General features: G+C 50.6%; 3 protein-coding genes across 3 annotated transcripts; all 3 read right to left on the reverse strand.

The window, feature by feature from the left end:
• Positions 1–1099: 1099 nt before the first annotated feature.
• LOC136449590 (ubiquitin-conjugating enzyme E2 variant 1D-like) lies at positions 1100–11301 on the reverse strand. The gene is made up of 5 exons (XM_066449694.1): positions 11024–11301; positions 2182–2321; positions 1974–2099; positions 1742–1868; positions 1100–1361 (listed from the first exon to the last, which is right to left on the reverse strand). Exons 1-5 carry the CDS (start codon positions 11055–11057, stop codon positions 1303–1305), a joined length of 486 nt encoding a protein of 161 aa, XP_066305791.1. The 5' UTR covers positions 11058–11301; the 3' UTR covers positions 1100–1302.
• A 1374-nt stretch (positions 11302–12675) lies between these two features.
• LOC136449424 (zinc finger protein VAR3, chloroplastic-like) lies at positions 12676–15958 on the reverse strand. Its single transcript, XM_066449481.1, has 6 exons — positions 15521–15958; positions 14867–14984; positions 13999–14300; positions 13796–13927; positions 13606–13704; positions 12676–13395 (listed from the first exon to the last, which is right to left on the reverse strand). The coding sequence occupies exons 1-6, from the start codon at positions 15925–15927 to the stop codon at positions 12867–12869; spliced, it is 1587 nt and encodes a 528-aa protein (XP_066305578.1). The 5' UTR covers positions 15928–15958; the 3' UTR covers positions 12676–12866.
• A 624-nt stretch (positions 15959–16582) lies between these two features.
• LOC136449509 (uncharacterized) lies at positions 16583–18562 on the reverse strand. Its single transcript, XM_066449581.1, has 8 exons — positions 18399–18562; positions 18102–18306; positions 17822–18011; positions 17636–17706; positions 17462–17539; positions 17280–17367; positions 17088–17143; positions 16583–16982 (listed from the first exon to the last, which is right to left on the reverse strand). The coding sequence occupies exons 1-8, from the start codon at positions 18462–18464 to the stop codon at positions 16915–16917; spliced, it is 822 nt and encodes a 273-aa protein (XP_066305678.1). The 5' UTR covers positions 18465–18562; the 3' UTR covers positions 16583–16914.

Below are 18562 nucleotides of genomic sequence, written 5' to 3' on the forward strand. Positions count from 1 at the left end.
GGGCAAATCAGTCTTTATTTAGTACGGTGCTAAAGTTTTGTCATGCATCTAAACATCCAGATGTAAAGGTTTAAATGCTAAAAGATTTATGGCAAAAGATTATGGCAAAAAATTTTGCCATTCCAAAACCACGTAAACACCCTCTTATTACTGCTCATTTTTAGTGATTACATCATCAGGGACCTTCCATCTTTTCGGTCAAACGGTGCCTCTCCAACTTGACTGGCCACTACTGCAGTTTCTGACTGCAGAGTGCTGGAAAGGGATTTGGAGACATTGATCGGTGCTGACGTGCTTTATACGTCTAATGACTGGTGCCTGAGTTAGTGCAGAACAGCAGCTCTGCTGAATTCTCTGATTACCACAGTAATGCAGCCTTAGCTTCCATTGCCAATCGTTCTGTGCGACAGACAAGTGTTCATAGTCATAGGAGTTGGCCGGCGAGCCGGCGAGCGAAGAAGAGCTGAGCAGACGACGGCACAGTCGACCACGGCGGTGATTCCATTTCCATAGGATAGGAATATTGGATGCGTCGTCAGCTTCGCATGTTGCAGCGCGAGATGATGGGGGGAAGCACCAGTGCGGCGGCCGGGAGCATCTCGCTTTCTTCTGCTCGTGCTGTCGTGCTGTGGGGCTTTTGGCGCGAACGGCAACATGTTCCCATGCCTTTCGGGGGCGCGCCTTTTTCGACCGGCCGTCCTTTCCTCCTCTCCGTCCATGTCCTTCATGAGAGGGACTTCCGCGGCGAAATGTCAGCAGCCTCTAGATCGACGTGGGCAGCTTTTCAGAGTTACTGCATAATTGGTCGAAATTGATTTCAGATCTTTCTGCAAACAGCTGGTCGGAATGAATACTAATATACACGCGGCTCATCCCGATTTCTCAAGGTGATGCTCACTGACTAGCATGTGTGTTTCTGATACTTTATCAGCCTTTTGCAACTTATTCAGAATCGATATCATTCGCAGACACATAGTAGAAAGAGGAACAATAACAGCAGCTGTGATATCATACGGTGTTTCCTGAAGAAAATACCAGGCCTAGACAGATTACCCATCAGAACAGACTACAGAGTGTACCAAACAGGCAGATGAAGATATGCGAAACACGCACACTTAACTCGTTGTCTTTCACAGAATCTGAATCGGTTACATGTTTCATGGTGTGCAGGCAATTTAACAGTCATCGACACTTTATTGCGACGGTGGCATGATCAAGGTGAATTACAGGATTTCCTGAGAGGGTCTCTCACCTCGGCATCTCGCTACTCAATTCAATGCTGTACATTGCAATGCACATAGATTACATGATGACACATCTAAGAGAAAGCCCTTTCTGCTCTACTCTTTGATCTTCATTACCTGCACAGAAGAAACTAAGATTAACAACTGACAGGGGCAGTTTAAAGGGAGCACTTTCACAAAGATGGAAGGGGCATAAGCTAATATGACTAATTGATCTCATTGATAACTAACACTAATTACAGTCCATGATGAAGAAAATTGCTGATGATCATGCTCATTTCATTTGGTTCCTGTATCTGGCCATGCTGCCAGCTTCTGGCGATAAAAAAATTCAACTAGGGATTCTTGCTAGTCATTTTCCAAGAAGCGAGTTATGTTTTGGCTTGGCAATCTAGCCTTGGAAAGGATTTCAGATATTCAAGACAGATTACTTCAAGTAGCTACAGTTAAACAGCATTGTCAGCATATAAGCTACTGGAGGAATGGAAAGAAAATACCTTCATGAGGTTGGTACAGCCTGCGGTTCTGAGGAGTCGACATCTCCCTTTTTAAGCTGACCAGGATGTCCTCCATTGTATGTTCCCTTTCCCAGTTTCCAAGCATAGGAAATAGACTTGGTTCAACCTAGAAATGGTGATAGTTAAGTAGTAATAGGCCTAATATCATTCATAAATTTCCTTGGCATGTTGCACGTTATAAGAATTACGAAACAAAAAAATGCACGTGTACCAATCCAGTTTCTTGGTTCACACATGTCATATTGATCCGAGTCTGGAATCGAACAGTCGGTGGTTTATCTGGATAATCCGTATCACAAAATAGCTTTAATTGATAGATTCGTCCCTCGTGAACACTCTGCGAAAAATGCACCTCTTAGGTTTGAGAATAATAAAGCAAATGTATTATGTATCAAATTATGGGTATTTCTGCAGCATACATTGGGAGGACCAATGATAGTTCCTGTCCAGGACCGCATATATATGTCATCAGCATCATCCATCCCATAGCTCACAGTTCCATCACCAATGCCCTTCTCACCACGTTCTAGTTCTTCTAGCAGCCTAAAGTTTCTGGGAACTGCAGAAAACATAATAAAACAAAGTATGATGTAAATTATTAGCAACCAACATGCATAGCAGGTATTCAGAGTTCAAATTCATTGTTCTTGTGAACAAAATAAAAGAGCAACAAAGTTTCATGGTTTACTGGAATTTAGTTTGGTTACCCATGAGACTTGGAATTTTGAAAAAGAAAATCATACTATACATTGCTATAAAAGAACAGAGATATCGGTGCGTTATATTGAGCTTACTTATGTGTATAATGACCTGATTAATGCTTTTTAGAAATGGTGCCATATATACACATAGAAAATATCAAAACAATGACCTGATTAAGGCAAGAAGGCTGAGGGGACAATAGTTGCAAGTTCAAAAACTATAAGAGCATGATCTAGACTTCTGGAGGCATTAAAGGTAGAAAACATTTCCTCCTTTCCCACAAATTCCAAGGCATCCTTTTGTATGAACCAAGTGCCTCCAAATCAGTAGCATAAATACCATGCTTTATATTTGGGGCAATATAAGAAGTTTGGTCAGATTATAAACAGGTGGCTGATAGCCTTATCTTTTACAGGAAATTAGAATTTGCAGCTACTCTAAAATGAAGATGAAGGACCAAACATGTAATTCCCAATCAAATTATGAGTGCACTCAGAACTATCCCAGCCTTCTGACAACTTTTCTGACACTTAAAACTTAATAGGCTGTCGTAAATAAGTTGGGGGCAATGGACTTTAAGTCAAGGACCTTAAACTTAGCAAATAAGCCACATACGCTAAACATGTCCCAACTCTAATTGTGTAGTCAGTGAAATCAACGTTGTTGACATCTTTGAGTATGCGGCTATGAGCTACCAGGTACCTCCGGTCAGCTATAGCGGGCTGACATGTCATTATGTGATGGCCTTACAGAATATGTTGTTGGGCCATGGAAAAGTACCGGTGGAAGTGAACATGAAGTAAATGGTACTCCATCCATCCCAAAATAAGTGCACATCTCGCATTTCAAGGAGTCAACTAATTTTGAGTTTGATTAGATTAATATAAAATATTATCAGCATTTGTATATCCAAATAGTTTTACTATGAAAATACATGGCGTGATTAATCCAATGATGCTTATTTGATATCATGAATATTAGTACTTTTTTTGTATTTATATTTGGTCAAACTTGAGATTGGTTGACTCCTCGAAATATAACGTGCACTTATTTTGGGACGGAGGGAGTATAAAAATAAGTTTGATTGAAATCTGCTTGATGATGAACTAGTCAGTATAGTTATGGAATTGTGATATTGGGTTTAAAAGAAGACTGTTGACTAGGGCCAGTGAACACCCTTGTTATGACCGGCGTGGGCTATTCACGCCGCAAGCCCGCTAGTGGCTAGGACCCTAAAAGCCCATACTTATCTTGATTGCCATATTATTAGAATATTTATTAGAATATTTCCTATTTTAGTTAAGAGACATATAAATACTTGTAAACATTATTGAGATGGCAAGCAGAAACAATTATTGTTTCCGGCTTCCTCAGGGAGCCGGGAGAAACCCTAGCCGCCTTCTCTCTTCCGTGAACAGTACCGCGACTGTAGCGACGGTACTGTAGCGCCGCCACCTCTTCTTCCTTCTCTCGCGATCGCTGGCTCCTCGCCGCCGATCACCCTTCAAACCACGCCCACCGATCGTCCACACGTACAACCTCCGATCGGTGAGGGGCAGGGAGCAGCAGCATATCAACCTGGTATCAGCCACCTTCGATCCGATGTCGCTGCCGCTGCCCGCTTCAACAGCGCCGCCGCCGGACCCCAACGCGTCCGCACCGATGCCGCCATCATCTCTGGCCGCGGGATCGCTGGCGCTGACCGCAACGTCTCCGGCCGCGGGATCGCTGCCGCTGGCCGCCAGGGCTTCCTCCTCCGCCGTGGGGGTGATGACCAACGAGCAGCTCACCGTGGCCGTCGTCGACCTCGGCAGGATGATGGCCGGCGTCCACGCATTCCTCTTGGGACCGCAGCCAGGCGGGGCGCCGACTCACCCGCAGCTGCAGCTACCGCCGGCGCCCAAACCGCAGCAGCCGCCGGGGCCACAGCAGCTGTTTTCGCCCGCCTCGGCCGCCGTCTACACCTACGGGATGCCACAGGACAGCACAGCGCACAACACCGCGCCAGCATCGGCGGCTCCCCACGACAGCGTTCCCATCCAGGAGATCCAGTTTCCCCACTCGCCGTCCCCGCTTCCGCCGTGGCTCACCGACATCGCGCCGCCGGTCTACTCCTCCGCGCCGGGGCGACCGTCGGTCCATTCGACCCCTCCCACCACAGCGGGCTTCGGCCATGGGGGCGTTCCGGCGTCGGGAACGCTCTATGGCGGCGTTGACGGCCCAATCTTCCACGGCTCCACCTTCTGGTCCGCGCCGGCTGCAGCTCCACCGCTCGGCGGGGCGCCCTCGGCTGCCGCTCCCGTGACGTTCGGCGAGACGCCTTTCCAGCCTCGGACCTACAAGATCGACTTCGCGACGTACGACGGCTCGGTCGACCCGCTGAATTGGCTCACACACTGTGAACAATTCTTCTGGGGCCAGCGCACTCCGGTGGAGCAGCGGACGTGGATGGCCTCCTACCACCTCACTGACGCCGCTCAGACATGGTACTACGCCCTCCTGTTGGACGAGGGCATGCCGTCCTGGGAGCGCTTCAAGGAACTTTGCCGTGTTCGTTTCGGACCGCCTATATACGGTTCGCGGTTGGCCGAGTTGGGACGCCTTCCCTTCCACTCCACGGTCCAGGAGTTTGCGGACCGCTTCCAGACGTTGCTGGCGCACTCCAGGGACATCTCCACGCGACAAAAGGCGGAGCTCTTCGTCGGTGGCCTCCCGGAACACATTCGGGTCGACGTCGCGATGCGCGCCCCGGCCGACCTCCAGACGGCCATGTTCCTCGCCCGCGCCTTCGAAACACGGGCTCTGGCCGCGGCAGCACCCCCTCCGCAGCGCGGCGCCCGCCCTCCCCCGCGGCCAGCCTTTCCCCCACGCCAACAGGGGGCGGCTGTGGCCGGGGGCCCCGGCTGGCGCACCAGCGCTGCCTGCGCCGCCCGCCGCAGTCGCTGCAGCACCGGCCGCAGCAGCCCCGGCGGCACCCGTGCGGCAGTACCGTCGCCTCTCGCCGGCCGAGATGCAGGAACGCCGTCGTCAGGGCCTTTGCTACAACTGCGACGAGCAGTACGTGCGTGGGCACGTGTGCCCCCGCTTGTTCTTCCTGGAGGTGGACGACTTCCTCAACGACGACGTGGAGGGCGCCGCCGACGACGCGGCCGCGGCCTTGCCCGAAGAAGCCGCCGCCGCAGCGGATGCTCACGCTCACGCTCTTGTGGTTTCTGTACACGCTCTTGCAGGCATCAGGACGTTCCACACTATGCTCCTGCCCGTGACGATCAAGGGCGAGCGCCTCCTCGCCCTCCTGGACACCGGATCCACCCACACTTTCCTCCAGGGCGCAGCCATGCGGCGCCTTGGTCTCGCTCCTCAGGGGGGCGACCAGCTTCGCGTTACGGTGGCCAACGGCGAGCGCGTGCCCTGTGAAGGCATCGCACGCGACGTGCCCGTCGACATCTGCGGGGCGCCTTTCTCCATCACCTGCGTCGGCCTCGCGCTCGGCTATTTCGACTTCATCCTCGGCGTCGACTTCCTTGGCACGCTGGGCCCCCTCACCTGGGACTTCGAGGGGCTCACCGTGTCCTTCCTGCATGAGGGCCGCCGCGTCACGTGGCGATGTGTGGGCGCCCCGGGCGCGCCCTCCCAGCAGCGGTCGCTGGCAGCGGTCGCTTCGGACCCGCACCACCCGCTGCTGGACGAGCTCCTCATTCAGCACGACGCCGTCTTCGACACACCGCGTGGCCTTCCACCAGCCCGCCCCTACGACCACCGCATACACCTGCTGCCCGGGACCGCGCCGGTGGCAGTGCGGCCGTACCGGTACCCTCAGTTGCAGAAGGACGAGCTCGAGCGGCAGTGCGCCGCCATGCTGGAGCAGGGCATCATCCGCCCCACTACTTCGCCGTTCTCGGCACCCGTGCTCCTCGTCAAGAAGGCGGATGGATCGTGGCGCTTCTGCATCGACTACCGCGCGCTCAACGACCGTACGTCCAAGGACAAGTTCCCGATCCCGGTGGTTGACGAGCTCCTCGACGAGCTCCACGGGGCCAAGTACTTCACCAAGCTTGACCTCCGCTCGGGGTACCACCAGGTGCGCATGCACCCGGCGGACATCGAGAAGACGGCGTTCCGCACCCACCACGGCCACTTCGAGTTCCTGGTGATGCCGTTTGGGCTCTCCAACGCCCCTGCGACATTTCAGGCACTGATGAACGATGTGCTCCGCCCCTTCCTCCGCAGGTTCGTGTTGGTTTTCTTCGACGACATTTTGATCTACAGCACGTCGTGGTCTGAGCACCTGCAGCATGTCGGCCTCGTCTTCACCGCCCTACGAGCCCACGGCCTCTTCCTGAAGAGGTCCAAGTGCTCTTTCGGGTCCCTCTCCGTCGCCTACCTCGGCCACGTCATCAGCGCCGACGGCGTCGCCATGGACAGCGACAAGGTGGCCGCGGTCGCCTCGTGGCCGCTACCGCGCTCTCCGCGTGGGGTGCGTGGCTTCCTGGGCCTCGCCGGCTACTACAGGAAGTTCATCCGCGACTTCGGCTCCATCGCGGCACCACTCACACGTCTCCTGCGGAAGGATGCTTTCGTCTGGACGGCGGAGGCGGATGAGGCCTTCGCTGCCCTGAAGCGGGCGCTCTCGTCGGCGCCGGTTCTACAGATGCCCGACTTCGAGCGCCAGTTCGTGGTCGACTGCGACGCGTCCGGCACCGGCTTTGGCGCCGTTCTACACCAGGGGGGGGGGACCCTGGCCTTCTTCAGTCGACCCTTCGCCGCCCGCCATGTCAAGCTGGCGGCCTATGAGCGCGAGCTCATCGGGCTGGTGCAAGCCGTCCGGCACTGGCGCCCGTACTTGTGGGGGCGTCGGTTCCTCGTCCGCACCGACCACTACAGCCTGAAGTTCCTCTTGGATCAGCGGCTGTCCACCGTGCCTCAGCACCAGTGGCTCAGCAAGCTGTTCGGGTTCGATTTCACCGTCGAGTACCGCCCCGGGCGGCTCAACTCGGCGGCCGACGCGCTGTCCCGCCGCGATGAGGAGACTGCGGCGCTTTGTGCCCTCTCGGGGCCCTCCTTCGACCTCTACGCCGACATCCGCCGCGCCACCGCGGCTGACCCGGTCGCGCGCGACCTGCTGCAGCAGCTAGAGGCTGCGTCTCTGGGCGAGCCGTGGGCAGCCGCCGCCGGTTTCCTCCTCCACGGCAAACGCATCTACGTGCCTGCAACCGACGACTTGCGCCACCAGGTGGTGCACCTGGCCCACTCGGCTGGACACGAGGGGGTCCAGAAAACCCTTGTGCGCCTCCGCGCGGATTTCTACATCCCCGGCGACCGCCAGCTGGTGCACGACTTCGTCCGCTCCTGCGACGTGTGCCAGCGGAACAAGACGCCGACCACACAGCCGGCCGGCCTCCTTCAGCCCTTGGACGTTCCGTCGCAGGTCTGGGCGGATATCTCCATGGACTTCATCGAGGGGCTGCCGAAGGTGCACGGCAAGTCTGTGGTCCTGACGGTGGTGGACCGCTTCTCGAAGTACGCCCACTTCATCGCGCTCAGCCACCCCTACACCGCCGCCTCCGTCGCCCGTGCCTTCTTCGACGGGATCGTGCGCCTGCACGGTTTCCCCAGCTCCATCGTCAGCGATCGCGACCCGGTCTTCACCAGCAACCTCTGGCGCGATCTCTTTAAATGTGCAGGTGTCAAGCAGCGGCTCAGTACGGCCTTTCACCCCCAGACGGACGGCCAGTCCGAGGTCGTCAACAAGATCATCGCGATGTATTTGCGCTGTGCGACGGGTGATCGGCCTCGCTCGTGGGTCGACTGGCTCGCCTGGGCGGAGTACTGCTACAACACCTCGTACCACACGGCGCTCCGAGCATCGCCGTTCGAGGTTGTGTACGGCCGACCCCCGCCACCCCTCCTGCCACACCACGCCGGGGCGGCCCAGACAGAGGCGGTGGACGCCATGCTGCGGGACCGCGACACGTTCCTGGCGGAGGTTCGCGAGCGTCTTCTTCAGGCCCAGCAGTACGCCAAGCGCCACTACGATGCGCACCATCGCGAGGTGGAGTTCGACGTGGGCGCATGGGTGCTACTCCGACTTCTCCACCGAACCACCCATGCGCTCGCCTCGCCGTCCAAGGGCAAGTTGCGCCCACGCTACGCCGGGCCGTTCCAGATCGTCGAGCGCATCGGGCAGGTGGCTTATCGTCTCCGACTCCCCGCGGACGCGCGCCTGCATGACGTTTTCCATGTGGGGCTGTTAAAGCCTTACAATTACGCCGGCTCGCCACCATCAACACCGGCCGTGCTGCCACCGGTTCAGGACGGGCGGCTGCTGCCAGCCCCTGCGCAGGTTCTGCGCGCCCAGCTCCGTCGCGGCGTGTGGCGCATCCTCGTCAAGTGGCAAGGACTTCCGGAGGACGACGCCACCTGGGAGCACCTGGACGACTTCAAGACTCTCTACCCGGATGTGCAGCTCGAGGACGAGCTGTTTGCCGAGGCGGGGAGAGATGTTATGACCGGCGTGGGCTATTCACGCCGCAAGCCCGCTAGTGGCTAGGACCCTAAAAGCCCATACTTATCTTGATTGCCATATTATTAGAATATTTATTAGAATATTTCCTATTTTAGTTAAGAGACATATAAATACTTGTAAACATTATTGAGATGGCAAGCAGAAACAATTATTGTTTCCGGCTTCCTCAGGGAGCCGGGAGAAACCCTAGCCGCCTTCTCTCTTCCGTGAACAGTACCGCGACTGTAGCGACGGTACTGTAGCGCCGCCACCTCTTCTTCCTTCTCTCGCGATCGCTGGCTCCTCGCCGCCGATCACCCTTCAAACCACGCCCACCGATCGTCCACACGTACAACCTCCGATCGGTGAGGGGCAGGGAGCAGCAGCATATCAACCCTACTGCTCCCAAGCTCGAAATATGAGGTGTGCACTTATTTTGGGACAGTATAAAAATAAGTTTGATTGGAATCTGCTTCATGATGATCAGTTAATCAGTATAGTTATAAAATTGCGATATTGGGATTAAAAAAATACCATTGACTAGGGACTAGGCCATTGAACACCGCTCCCAAGCAAGCATGTATGCATGTGCACAACAATTTTGAATTACATTTACCACTGCTATTGAAGATACCAAATCAACAACTCTACACCAAAGTACATTCATGTTATCTCACTATTCTTGTCCTCATGGAAAGCTGCTCTTTAGCTCAGAGCTAGTGAATGTCTATTTATCTACTTTAGGCCAGCAGATGCAAATCTTTCAGCAAAATCTCATAGAGGTTCTTCTACGTAAGTAAGGCCACACATTGACTCAGCGCATGCTACTGCTGGTTTCAGGAAATTTGGTTGATCAAGGTGAGTTGTGGACTCATGCTATTTACATCAAGGAATGGCTAACAAAATGTCAAATGAAATGAAGGAAAATGATAAGATGGCCATGGGTAGGCATAGGACTAACAAGTAGGTAAAGACTAATATTAGAATCGGCGTCACTGCCAAGAAGAGCAAGCATGGGTCCTATTTAAATGTTAAAAAACTGTTAGGAGTAATTTCAGCTTCATTTCTTTACAATTTGGAGAATTATCTTTTGGTTATTTGAGGCATGGTGGTCAGAAATAGCTAACCTTGACTCAATTCTGAATACCATTACTGTAGCTACACATAAGGATCTATACACTAGATTACTATATACATGGAAATTTGATTCCAATTACCAGATTGCACTTGTGGATTAATGGGCATTCCTGCTGGATAAGGATAACAGGCACTGTACATACATGCTAGTTCACTACCACACTAATTACTAGTACCCAAATCAATATATGACTCGACCATCCAGAAACTTTTACAGAAATAACTCAGATTACGAAACTATTTCAAGAGCAATTATTCCCAACAAGAGATGAGTGTGACTGCGCAACAGATTCAGGTGGTCCAGCCAAATCCCTAACCAATCGATCCATCTAGAATCGCGCCAATAATCGAGTAACTTAACTCTTCTTTGCTTATATCCATTAAGGAACAAGCTTCCAAGTAGCTTCCAAGTCTCGACCAAAACCTACATAACTACCATTTATATTTGAAGGAAGGATCGATTGGGCCTCACCAACAGCTACGGGGAGATGCTAAATTTGCCCCGAGATTCCACCTCGGCACTACAAGTCTACAATCCCATCCGAAGGCAATCCTAGTTCCGGATAGACCTATCTTTAGCCCAAGAGGTTGTTGACTACATGGCGGTACAAACGGTAATTCTGCACCTAAGTTGCGCACGGCAATCTTGATGTGGCGTCAATTCCAATCAGAGGCAATGCCGGATCGGGTTCCCCAAGCAGCCCCAGGTGACCCTGAGCCCACTCCCACCAAGCTCTCTCCTCGGCTCCTCCCTTACTCGAAGGGCGCCCATATCCGATCGGGAATCCAAACAACCATGCCTTGTTGGCCACAGAGATCCCGACTCTCCACTCGAATTCGCAGACCGACGAACACACAAACACACCATATGCAACTAGGCACCTCGGGAGAAATGACGGACAGAGACTGCTACTCACCGATAACCGGACCCGAGGATCCCTCGGACCCCATGGCGAACCCGTCCGCTTCCTCCAGCTTCGACGCTGCCCCCTGCGATCTCTTGAGACGGGAGGAGGCGAGGATGCGTGATGGAAGCGGCCGTGCTAAACCGAGCAGGGAGGAGAAGGAATATACCAAGCCCCGCCCCCGCGTGAGGTCGTCTTCGGTGGGACGCCGAGGTCCGAGTGGCTACTGGGGACTGAGTAGAGAAGACAGCAAGAAAGGAACTGCTCTGCTGCAGAGACAGGGGAAGGGATACCGGATGCAGCAGAAAGAGGGTTAGAATAAATGGAGTTGTTTAGCTTTAGCTCCCACTTGTTGAAAAAATAAATAAAAAAAATACATACTTCTCCTGCCCTAAAATAATTGACACTTTAGAGACCGTTTGTCGTGGCTCTAAATTCCTTCTAAAACAGCTTCACTCCTTTAGTAGAGCTAAAATCATTTTGACAAACATTCAATAAAAACAGCTCCAGTAGCAATATTGTAAGGTGGACATTAAACACGGTTCCATAAACAAGAGTCACACAAGAAGCTAGAGCCATGCTAAAGAGGCTCTTAGCTATGAATCTGAATTGTCAAGTTAGGAGATTCTCCGCCCCCGCCCCCACACACTGTCGTGGGGTATTAACTTCATCCTTTGTGTGCAACATCCACCCATCCATATTTGGGCTTTGTGTTTAGGGTAGGTTGGTTCTCGTCTTAAACCTAGCCTAGCTAGCTAGCTAAGCCAGGTAGCTAAAACTTGGCTCTTGCAATGAAAGAGGTTTTTGTTTGGTTTGCTTATCCTAAATAAGCCTAGCTTGTATAAATCCTGTTTGGTTGGCTGGTTAGCTCAGATACAGTCACCATGTTCTTTTGAAGGTGAGTTTTTAACTCAATCACCGCTCCGGGAGTTCACTGCGTGGAGGTTGAAGAACTCGAGGGTGATGAATACAAGCATGTAGAAGAGGCAGGCAGAGATGACGAGGTTGTGGCGCGTGTGCAGGCCTAGGTCAAAGATGGGTGAGCGCTAGGGCGTCCAGACCAGGGGCTGCTACAGGACCTCCGACTTCGACGGAGAGGAACACTCCCCCCCGCACGTTTGAATCTGGTCTGGCTTCAGTATGGTTGGTACATTGTTGGACGTGCCCTGAAGGCCGGTTTAGGCAACTAAACAGGCCCAAGTTAGCTCCGTTGAGCTTAGACAGGGGGAAGTCAAAGGAACCAAAGCACACTCATATTATTGCAACCCTACCTAACGCCCATGCCCAAGCCGGAGCGTTGGGAGAAGCCCTAAGAAGGACATTATCGTGAGGAATAAGTCGTTGGTCTGATCTCGTCAGTAATAGTGAAAGATGACTTCGTCGGTACTCATGATGCGAAGGATGCATTGGCCTCCTCTGTTATATTGCTACATTTCGCTTCTAGTTTAAGCAATTTTGGATCTAGTTAGACAAGCGCGGAGCCGAACCAAACGCTCGCGCGTAGGCACATGACACTTGTTACTAGCTTGGTCCCCAAAACTTAATCGCATGAGAGCAGGTATACAAGCCCCTTGCAAAAATCACAGCATGTCATCCCTGAGCTGCTGAGCAGCCCATAACAGAATTCCGAAACACTAAATGGTACAGTTCTCCAGTGAGCTTTAATATTTTTTTTCTTTGCTGGATTTCAATAATTCCAACAACAACAACAACAACAACAACAAAGCCTTTAAGTCCCAAACAAGTTAGGGTAGGCTAGAGTTGAAACCCAACAAAAGCAATCAATTTCAATAATTCCAAGAGATGCAAATTTTATTGAAGGAATTCACGAGTTGCACCCGCTTACAAGATCTGGTTATGCCTTGTCCAAGTTCCTATTATTATTCCCACCCGAAAACCAAGAAGCGATATCATCATCAGACTCAACCAGCTCCATGCTTCTTGGAAGACGGCCGGGGCTAGAAGGCCGATTGCTTTCTCGTGATTCCGTAGTTTGAAGGCCTTTATTTCTCCTGGACATTTCGTCCTTCCACTTCTCCCTTGCAAGACGATCTTGGGAATTAGCAGTCCTGCCCCCAACAATGGGAAAACTCTCAAGGAATCTGTAGTCCTTCTGTTGCAGGAGTGCATCATTATCCCTGCTATCACCTCCTTCATCGTCTGCGCTCCAGAAATCTGAATCTTCGTCAGATGGTGAAGCATTCTTTTGCGGACTTGGCCACCTCTTCAGCTGGACGCCATCTTGAACAAATGAAATACTAGGTTTCTTACTATGCTCTAAATCATGACGTGATTCAATACTATCTTGATTGTTTAGAGACTTTGGTCTTTTCCAACCACATTTCAAGCAGAATCCATTCCTCTTGAAGTTCACATAGTTACACCTGTAGTTGAACATAACACATAAACATAGTTATCTTCCATTTTCTGAAATGTACTAGAATTCTAGAAATAAAAATCATAGCAGTGAAAGGATAGTCACACAAGGCTAACACCATCTTCAACTATAAGATTGTATTGGCAGTAGACATCAGAACAGTTCAAATATTCAACAAATAAGCAGATATAATAGTGTAGTAGAAATAGGCACTCACGACACACATTCCCATTCTCCTGGGTTGAGTAAACGGTTTGTTGGTTTCTCATGGCATTGCAAGCATCTTGTGTTCTTAGAAAAATTCAAAAAGTTGCACCTGAAACTTTAAGGTCAGTATAAGAGAAAGAAAAAAAAAACAGAACTTGCAGTAAATATTTCTCATAAACTAGAGCTATAAGCAGGCTCACCTTTTGCATATCCAGTCACCCTTTTTGAGAGGTAGATGCTCTTGGTCTTCATGCAGCAACCGATACCTCTCTTGGAATTCTCCATCACAGCGCAAACATTTGATATTCTTTGCAAAATTCAGAAAGTCACATCTGACAATAAATGAAAAGCATTATGACCAGGAGGATATGTGTAGACACGCATATTAACTTTTCTAACATACTTGGGACAATTCCAATCACCCTGCTTCATGGGTACAGCAGATTGACCTTTGCGTTGTGCAGCTTTCACAGTGCTGGAACCAGGTCCCCTAGAATCAACCTCGACAACCTCATTTAGTAGGATTTTTATTGATTCCCTGACATTTTTGTTCAGGCATGCTCTATTCTCTACATTGCCGGTAATAACATCAAGACCATAAGTCAAAAGGATGCGCATAACATCCACAGTTCTTCCAACTTCCTCTTTCCGAGCCTTTACATATGCCCTATCACAGCTTCCTCTTAAATTGCATTGGCTGCAAACCTGTTAGCATAAGCTGATACTACATAAATTAATGTCCTAGATTTAGAGCAACCAAACTTTCAAGCATAAACAAAATTAACATATTTACGATATAAGGATCGAGGATCCAACAGGTTTGGGAAATTATACTGCACAGTAAGCAAATATTTTTCTAGTTCCTGAGAAAGGAAAAAGGAAAATCCATATTGCACATATTTTCTACTAGCCAGTTCACTAGTGTGAAGTGGATTTAGTGAAAGAAAGGTTGTTCATGAGGTCAAATAGGTGACCAGTTCTATTCCTTCACACCACATGTTTGTATTCAAAGAGTTCAAACATGAGATTTAAAAGCAAACATATTAAGGTCACACACAATTGTATTACCATACACAAGCCTAACAAAGCTTTTGCTTGGGCATAAGCCTGGTCTACTATTCTTTTTTGTGTCTATAATTCAGTGTTGATGCGTAGATCCTACACAAAACCTTGAGTTTACATTCAGAATATTTAAAGTTTGTGGTAATTAAAAGAATATAAAAATTCAGTGCATCAAGAGAAATCTTCAATGCATATTTCCATGTAGTTACCTCTCCTTCATCAAGTCCTACATAGGCCCGCAGTCGTTTCCCAGAGTTTACAACCTTCCTGTCAATGCTGGGACAACCACATCGCATGGCAACCTGAATATCCCACCTTGATATATGCCTGCAACAATAGACTTTCAACTTTAGCTTACAGCATCCATTAAGTCCTTTAGTTAAAAGTTGGGACTCATGAAACAAAAGATAGCAGTACTACTCTACATGCTGAAACAATGCCTTGTAATCGCACACATCTAAGAGTTTCTGTAGGGTACAGTGATATAACTTGAGGAAACCCATAATGTACTTTGCACTTGTTACCATCCCCAGAAATGGTACTATTAGGCAAGCTTTGCTCCACGAGTTGCTATTGAAGTGTGACACATCAATTTGGCACAGTGTCAGGGCACGTATAATTAGCCAAAATGTTGCAACAACCGCCAAAGTTTGTTCCCTTCATGGTAAACATACAACCACTTTTACATGCACAGCTGGGGTGCCTGGAAGAAAAAAGGCACCGCGAATGGCTAGCACATTTTAACAAACACCTAGCTTGCAGCTAAAATCATAGCCCCAGCAGAGATAATGGCCTCAACGCGCACACCAACCCAGGCCAAGAACCCAACCCCAAAACCACTAGTCCGAGCACGGCCACCTCACCTGATGAGCTCCGGCCGCTGGCGCCCGAATTGGAGGCAGGCGGTGCGGACAGCGTTGGCGTCCTTAGAAGACAGCGAGGCGGCGGCGAAGGTGGAGGGGTCAACGTGGCCCCGACGGAGGAGGTGCTCCATCAGAGCAACCCACTCCGGCCACGGGTGCGCTATATCCACAGCTGCCGGAGCGTTTCCAGCAAGAGCAAGGCCGCTTCTTAGCTCTTCTAAAACCTGGCATTGCTCTCTATGGGGAGGCCGTGGCGATGGTTTATGAGAGGGGGAGAGCTCGAGATCGTCGACCTCGGAGCGGAGGAAGGCTAGCCTTAGGTCAGGCCGGGGAGGCGCGCTGTGGTGCGAGAACCGCCGGAGCGCGGGCGCTGCGGCCGCGGTGGCAAGGGCAAGGCGGCGGTGCATCCGGTAGGTGGGGACGTCCAAACCGCTTCGGCCTCCGGCCGGATTCAAGTTGCCCAACTTTTTTTTTTTAATTCAAGTTGTCCAACTAAGCGCTGTAGCCTATAGTCAGGCCCGGTCCAACTTGGTAAACTAAAGGAACTAGAGCTTGTTTGGCCCAACTAAAACTAAAGACTAAGCAAGTAGCTAGAGCTTTGCACAGCAAGTAGCTAGAGCTTTGCACAGCAAGGAGGAATGAGTTTTGGCCCTGTATTTACTGATATTTCAATATGCAAGTCCTACACAAGCAGCTTTATTGGGCTAATTTTTTTAGATAAAGGAAATTAATGTAAATATAGTTGAGAATATGGGTAATTTTGTGTGATTCCTTACGCTCAGAAAAATCCATCTGTGGTCATTTGCTGAAATAATAATACAAAACGTTCTGGCTAACCATATACTGGTAGTATATACTGCCTCAATAAAATCCGGTTACATCTGGAGTCATTTTGGTGACTCCACACTACACTGCCTCAATAACAAATATACTGGTAGTATATATAAGTTTGAAGACAGATAGCTGATTCCGTTTGTCCATAGATTCAAGACCAGTTGAATTTTATACTGATACCAGATAGCTAGTTCTATCACAGATACAGTAAAAATGGTAATTCTCATTAATCCTTGCTCTGACCCTCAACAAAATCCGGTTACAATAAACAGACAAGCTGCCACTCAGAAGGCCACTGAGACTGTTCTCCTAGCTTCACATTCTTGGGCACAAAAGTGGGACTCATTTCAACAGAAACATTTTCTCCTAGAGGCGATGCCTATCAGCTGAACTGCCAGAAAACGGACTCGCTACAATCTCTACCCACCATCATTAAATCACTGCAGAAGTGAACATGCCAAAACCAGACTTCGTCAGACGAGACTCACTTACATCTCTATATCATCAATTCATCATCATCATCATCGCTGTAGAAGTGCACGTGCCAGAGCCAGTCGTCATCAGAAAGCTTGTCGCTTCAGCCTGTCCATGAGAAGGTGCGCAACTGAATCGTATCCGTGCTCCCTTGCTGTTGCAATGGCAAAGAAAGTGAAAAAAAGAGGCAGATATGTTTATCAGTGACAGCAAGAACAGCATATTTCACATATGTGAACAGGAGTAGAATCAGAATTACCATTATATATGGCAATCCCAGTCGGTGGTATCTTCCTCTTCTTCAAGCAGAAGGAGCTGCATCGTCGTGTGACCAAAGGTTACCGAGTGAGTGGTGGGAAACTGAATTTTTTAAAACACTACGTATCCTGACAGCACCATTTCAGACCTCTGATTGTAGAACTAAATAGAGCAAGGTTGGTGAAACGCTCACCTGTTGCATATCCAGAATTTCTTGATACCCTTCTCCTCAACGCAGTGAGGGCACAGCCAGTTCTTGTTCTTCTTCACCTCTTCCATCTCTGCTACCACATCTCAAAGTTTAGTAAGTAGGCCGATAAAATCCACCAAGAACAAAGCCATTTCAGCGTTGAGCAACTAAGCAAGTCCGCTTACCTTCGCCGTACCTAATTTTCAGGCAAGCACGGCAGAGTATCCCATTAGAAGAATGGCAAGATGAGCACTCTGTCTTTCCTGTCAAATATTTGCCAAAGTATTGAGTGTTGACATGATCATACTAGATGCGGAAATTAGGGGAAAAGAGGATAATCCTTTACGGATTCTTTTTACCTAAACATGGTTGCTTCAGGTCTCCTTCCCCGCAGCGCTTGCAGTCCTCCTCACCGCACAATTTCTTCTGCCTTTGATCATAGAGAACGACTTTTGTCAGCTACTTGCACACTAATCCCGTGCGATCTTTCTCAGGAACGCAACCGGGAGCACCAATCGGTGATTCATGTTTGTAATGATGAGTACCTGCAGAAATGGCAGCAGATCCCAAGAACAGGGTCGTACACGCCGCCCCTCCCCCTGCTGTCGCACCGCCTCTCCTGCAGCGCCTGTACTCTCTCCTTGGCCACCGTCGTCGCCCACTTCCCCTCCTTATCATCTTCCCATGTATCATCCTCCTCCTCCGATCCCGCCGCCGTCAATTTACTAAGAGATCCTGCCAGAAAATAAAAGGAACTTACTTGAGCTGTTTCCCGTCACAAACAACACGAGTCGATCCACGGAAGAGGGCATTCGATGCTTCAACCTGTGCCCTGCCCATTCAGCCGGGCGGAACAGCGGCGCGTCGCGGCGAGGAGGCGGCCGGAGCGGCGGAGCGGGGTCATGCTCGTCACCCGTGGCCTGGGGGTCCTCCGAGGCGTCGCGCTCCCGGCCGCGCGGTGGCTGGAGGCGGAGGCGATGTCGCTGAGCTCTCCCGCGCAGCGGAGAAGGCCGAGCATCTCCATCCTGGCCTGCACACACGCCACGAAACAAGAATCGGAGATGACGCAAGAAATTCCTCATCCGGTGGAGATCGAATTCGGGTAGGGTGCCTGCGCCTTACCATGTTCTCGGAGATGCGGGCGTTGCGGAGACTCTCGTAGTCGGACTTGGCTCCGAGCTTCCCCATGGCGGCGGCGTCAGGCCAGCGGCTTTGGACGGCTTGCAAAGATTTGGTTGTGGTGCTCGGCAGATCTGTACTCTGGTGGTACAGTGCTGAGTCGGACT

The sequence above is a fragment of the Miscanthus floridulus genome, chromosome 1 (assembly GCF_019320115.1).
Source record: "Miscanthus floridulus cultivar M001 chromosome 1, ASM1932011v1, whole genome shotgun sequence".
Taxonomy (NCBI): domain Eukaryota; kingdom Viridiplantae; phylum Streptophyta; class Magnoliopsida; order Poales; family Poaceae; genus Miscanthus; species Miscanthus floridulus.

Bases quoted from the DNA above. Each gene is read 5' to 3' on its own strand.
- LOC136449424 (XM_066449481.1), bottom strand. From the start codon at position 15,927: ATGCACCGCCGCCTTGCCCTTGCCACCGCGGCCGCAGCGCCCGCGCTC. The intron at 14,301-14,866 runs GTAACTACATGG...TTATGCTAACAG, and splicing joins TAGGACTTGATGAAGGAGAG to GTTTGCAGCCAATGCAATTT. The intron at 13,396-13,605 runs GTGAGTGCCTAT...GTTCAACTACAG, and splicing joins GGAGAATGGGAATGTGTGTC to GTGTAACTATGTGAACTTCA.
- LOC136449509 (XM_066449581.1), bottom strand. From the start codon at position 18,464: ATGGGGAAGCTCGGAGCCAAGTCCGACTACGAGAGTCTCCGCAACGCC. The intron at 18,012-18,101 runs GTTGAAGCATCG...ATTTTCTGGCAG, and splicing joins GCTGAATGGGCAGGGCACAG to GATCTCTTAGTAAATTGACG. The intron at 17,707-17,821 runs GTACTCATCATT...CTATGATCAAAG, and splicing joins ATCTGCTGCCATTTCTGCAG to GCAGAAGAAATTGTGCGGTG.
- LOC136449590 (XM_066449694.1), bottom strand. From the start codon at position 11,057: ATGGGGTCCGAGGGATCCTCGGGTCCGGTTATCG. The intron at 2,322-11,023 runs GTGAGTAGCAGT...TGTTTTCTGCAG, and splicing joins ATCCTCGGGTCCGGTTATCG to TTCCCAGAAACTTTAGGCTG. The intron at 1,869-1,973 runs GTACACGTGCAT...CACCATTTCTAG, and splicing joins TGAACCAAGAAACTGGATTG to GTTGAACCAAGTCTATTTCC.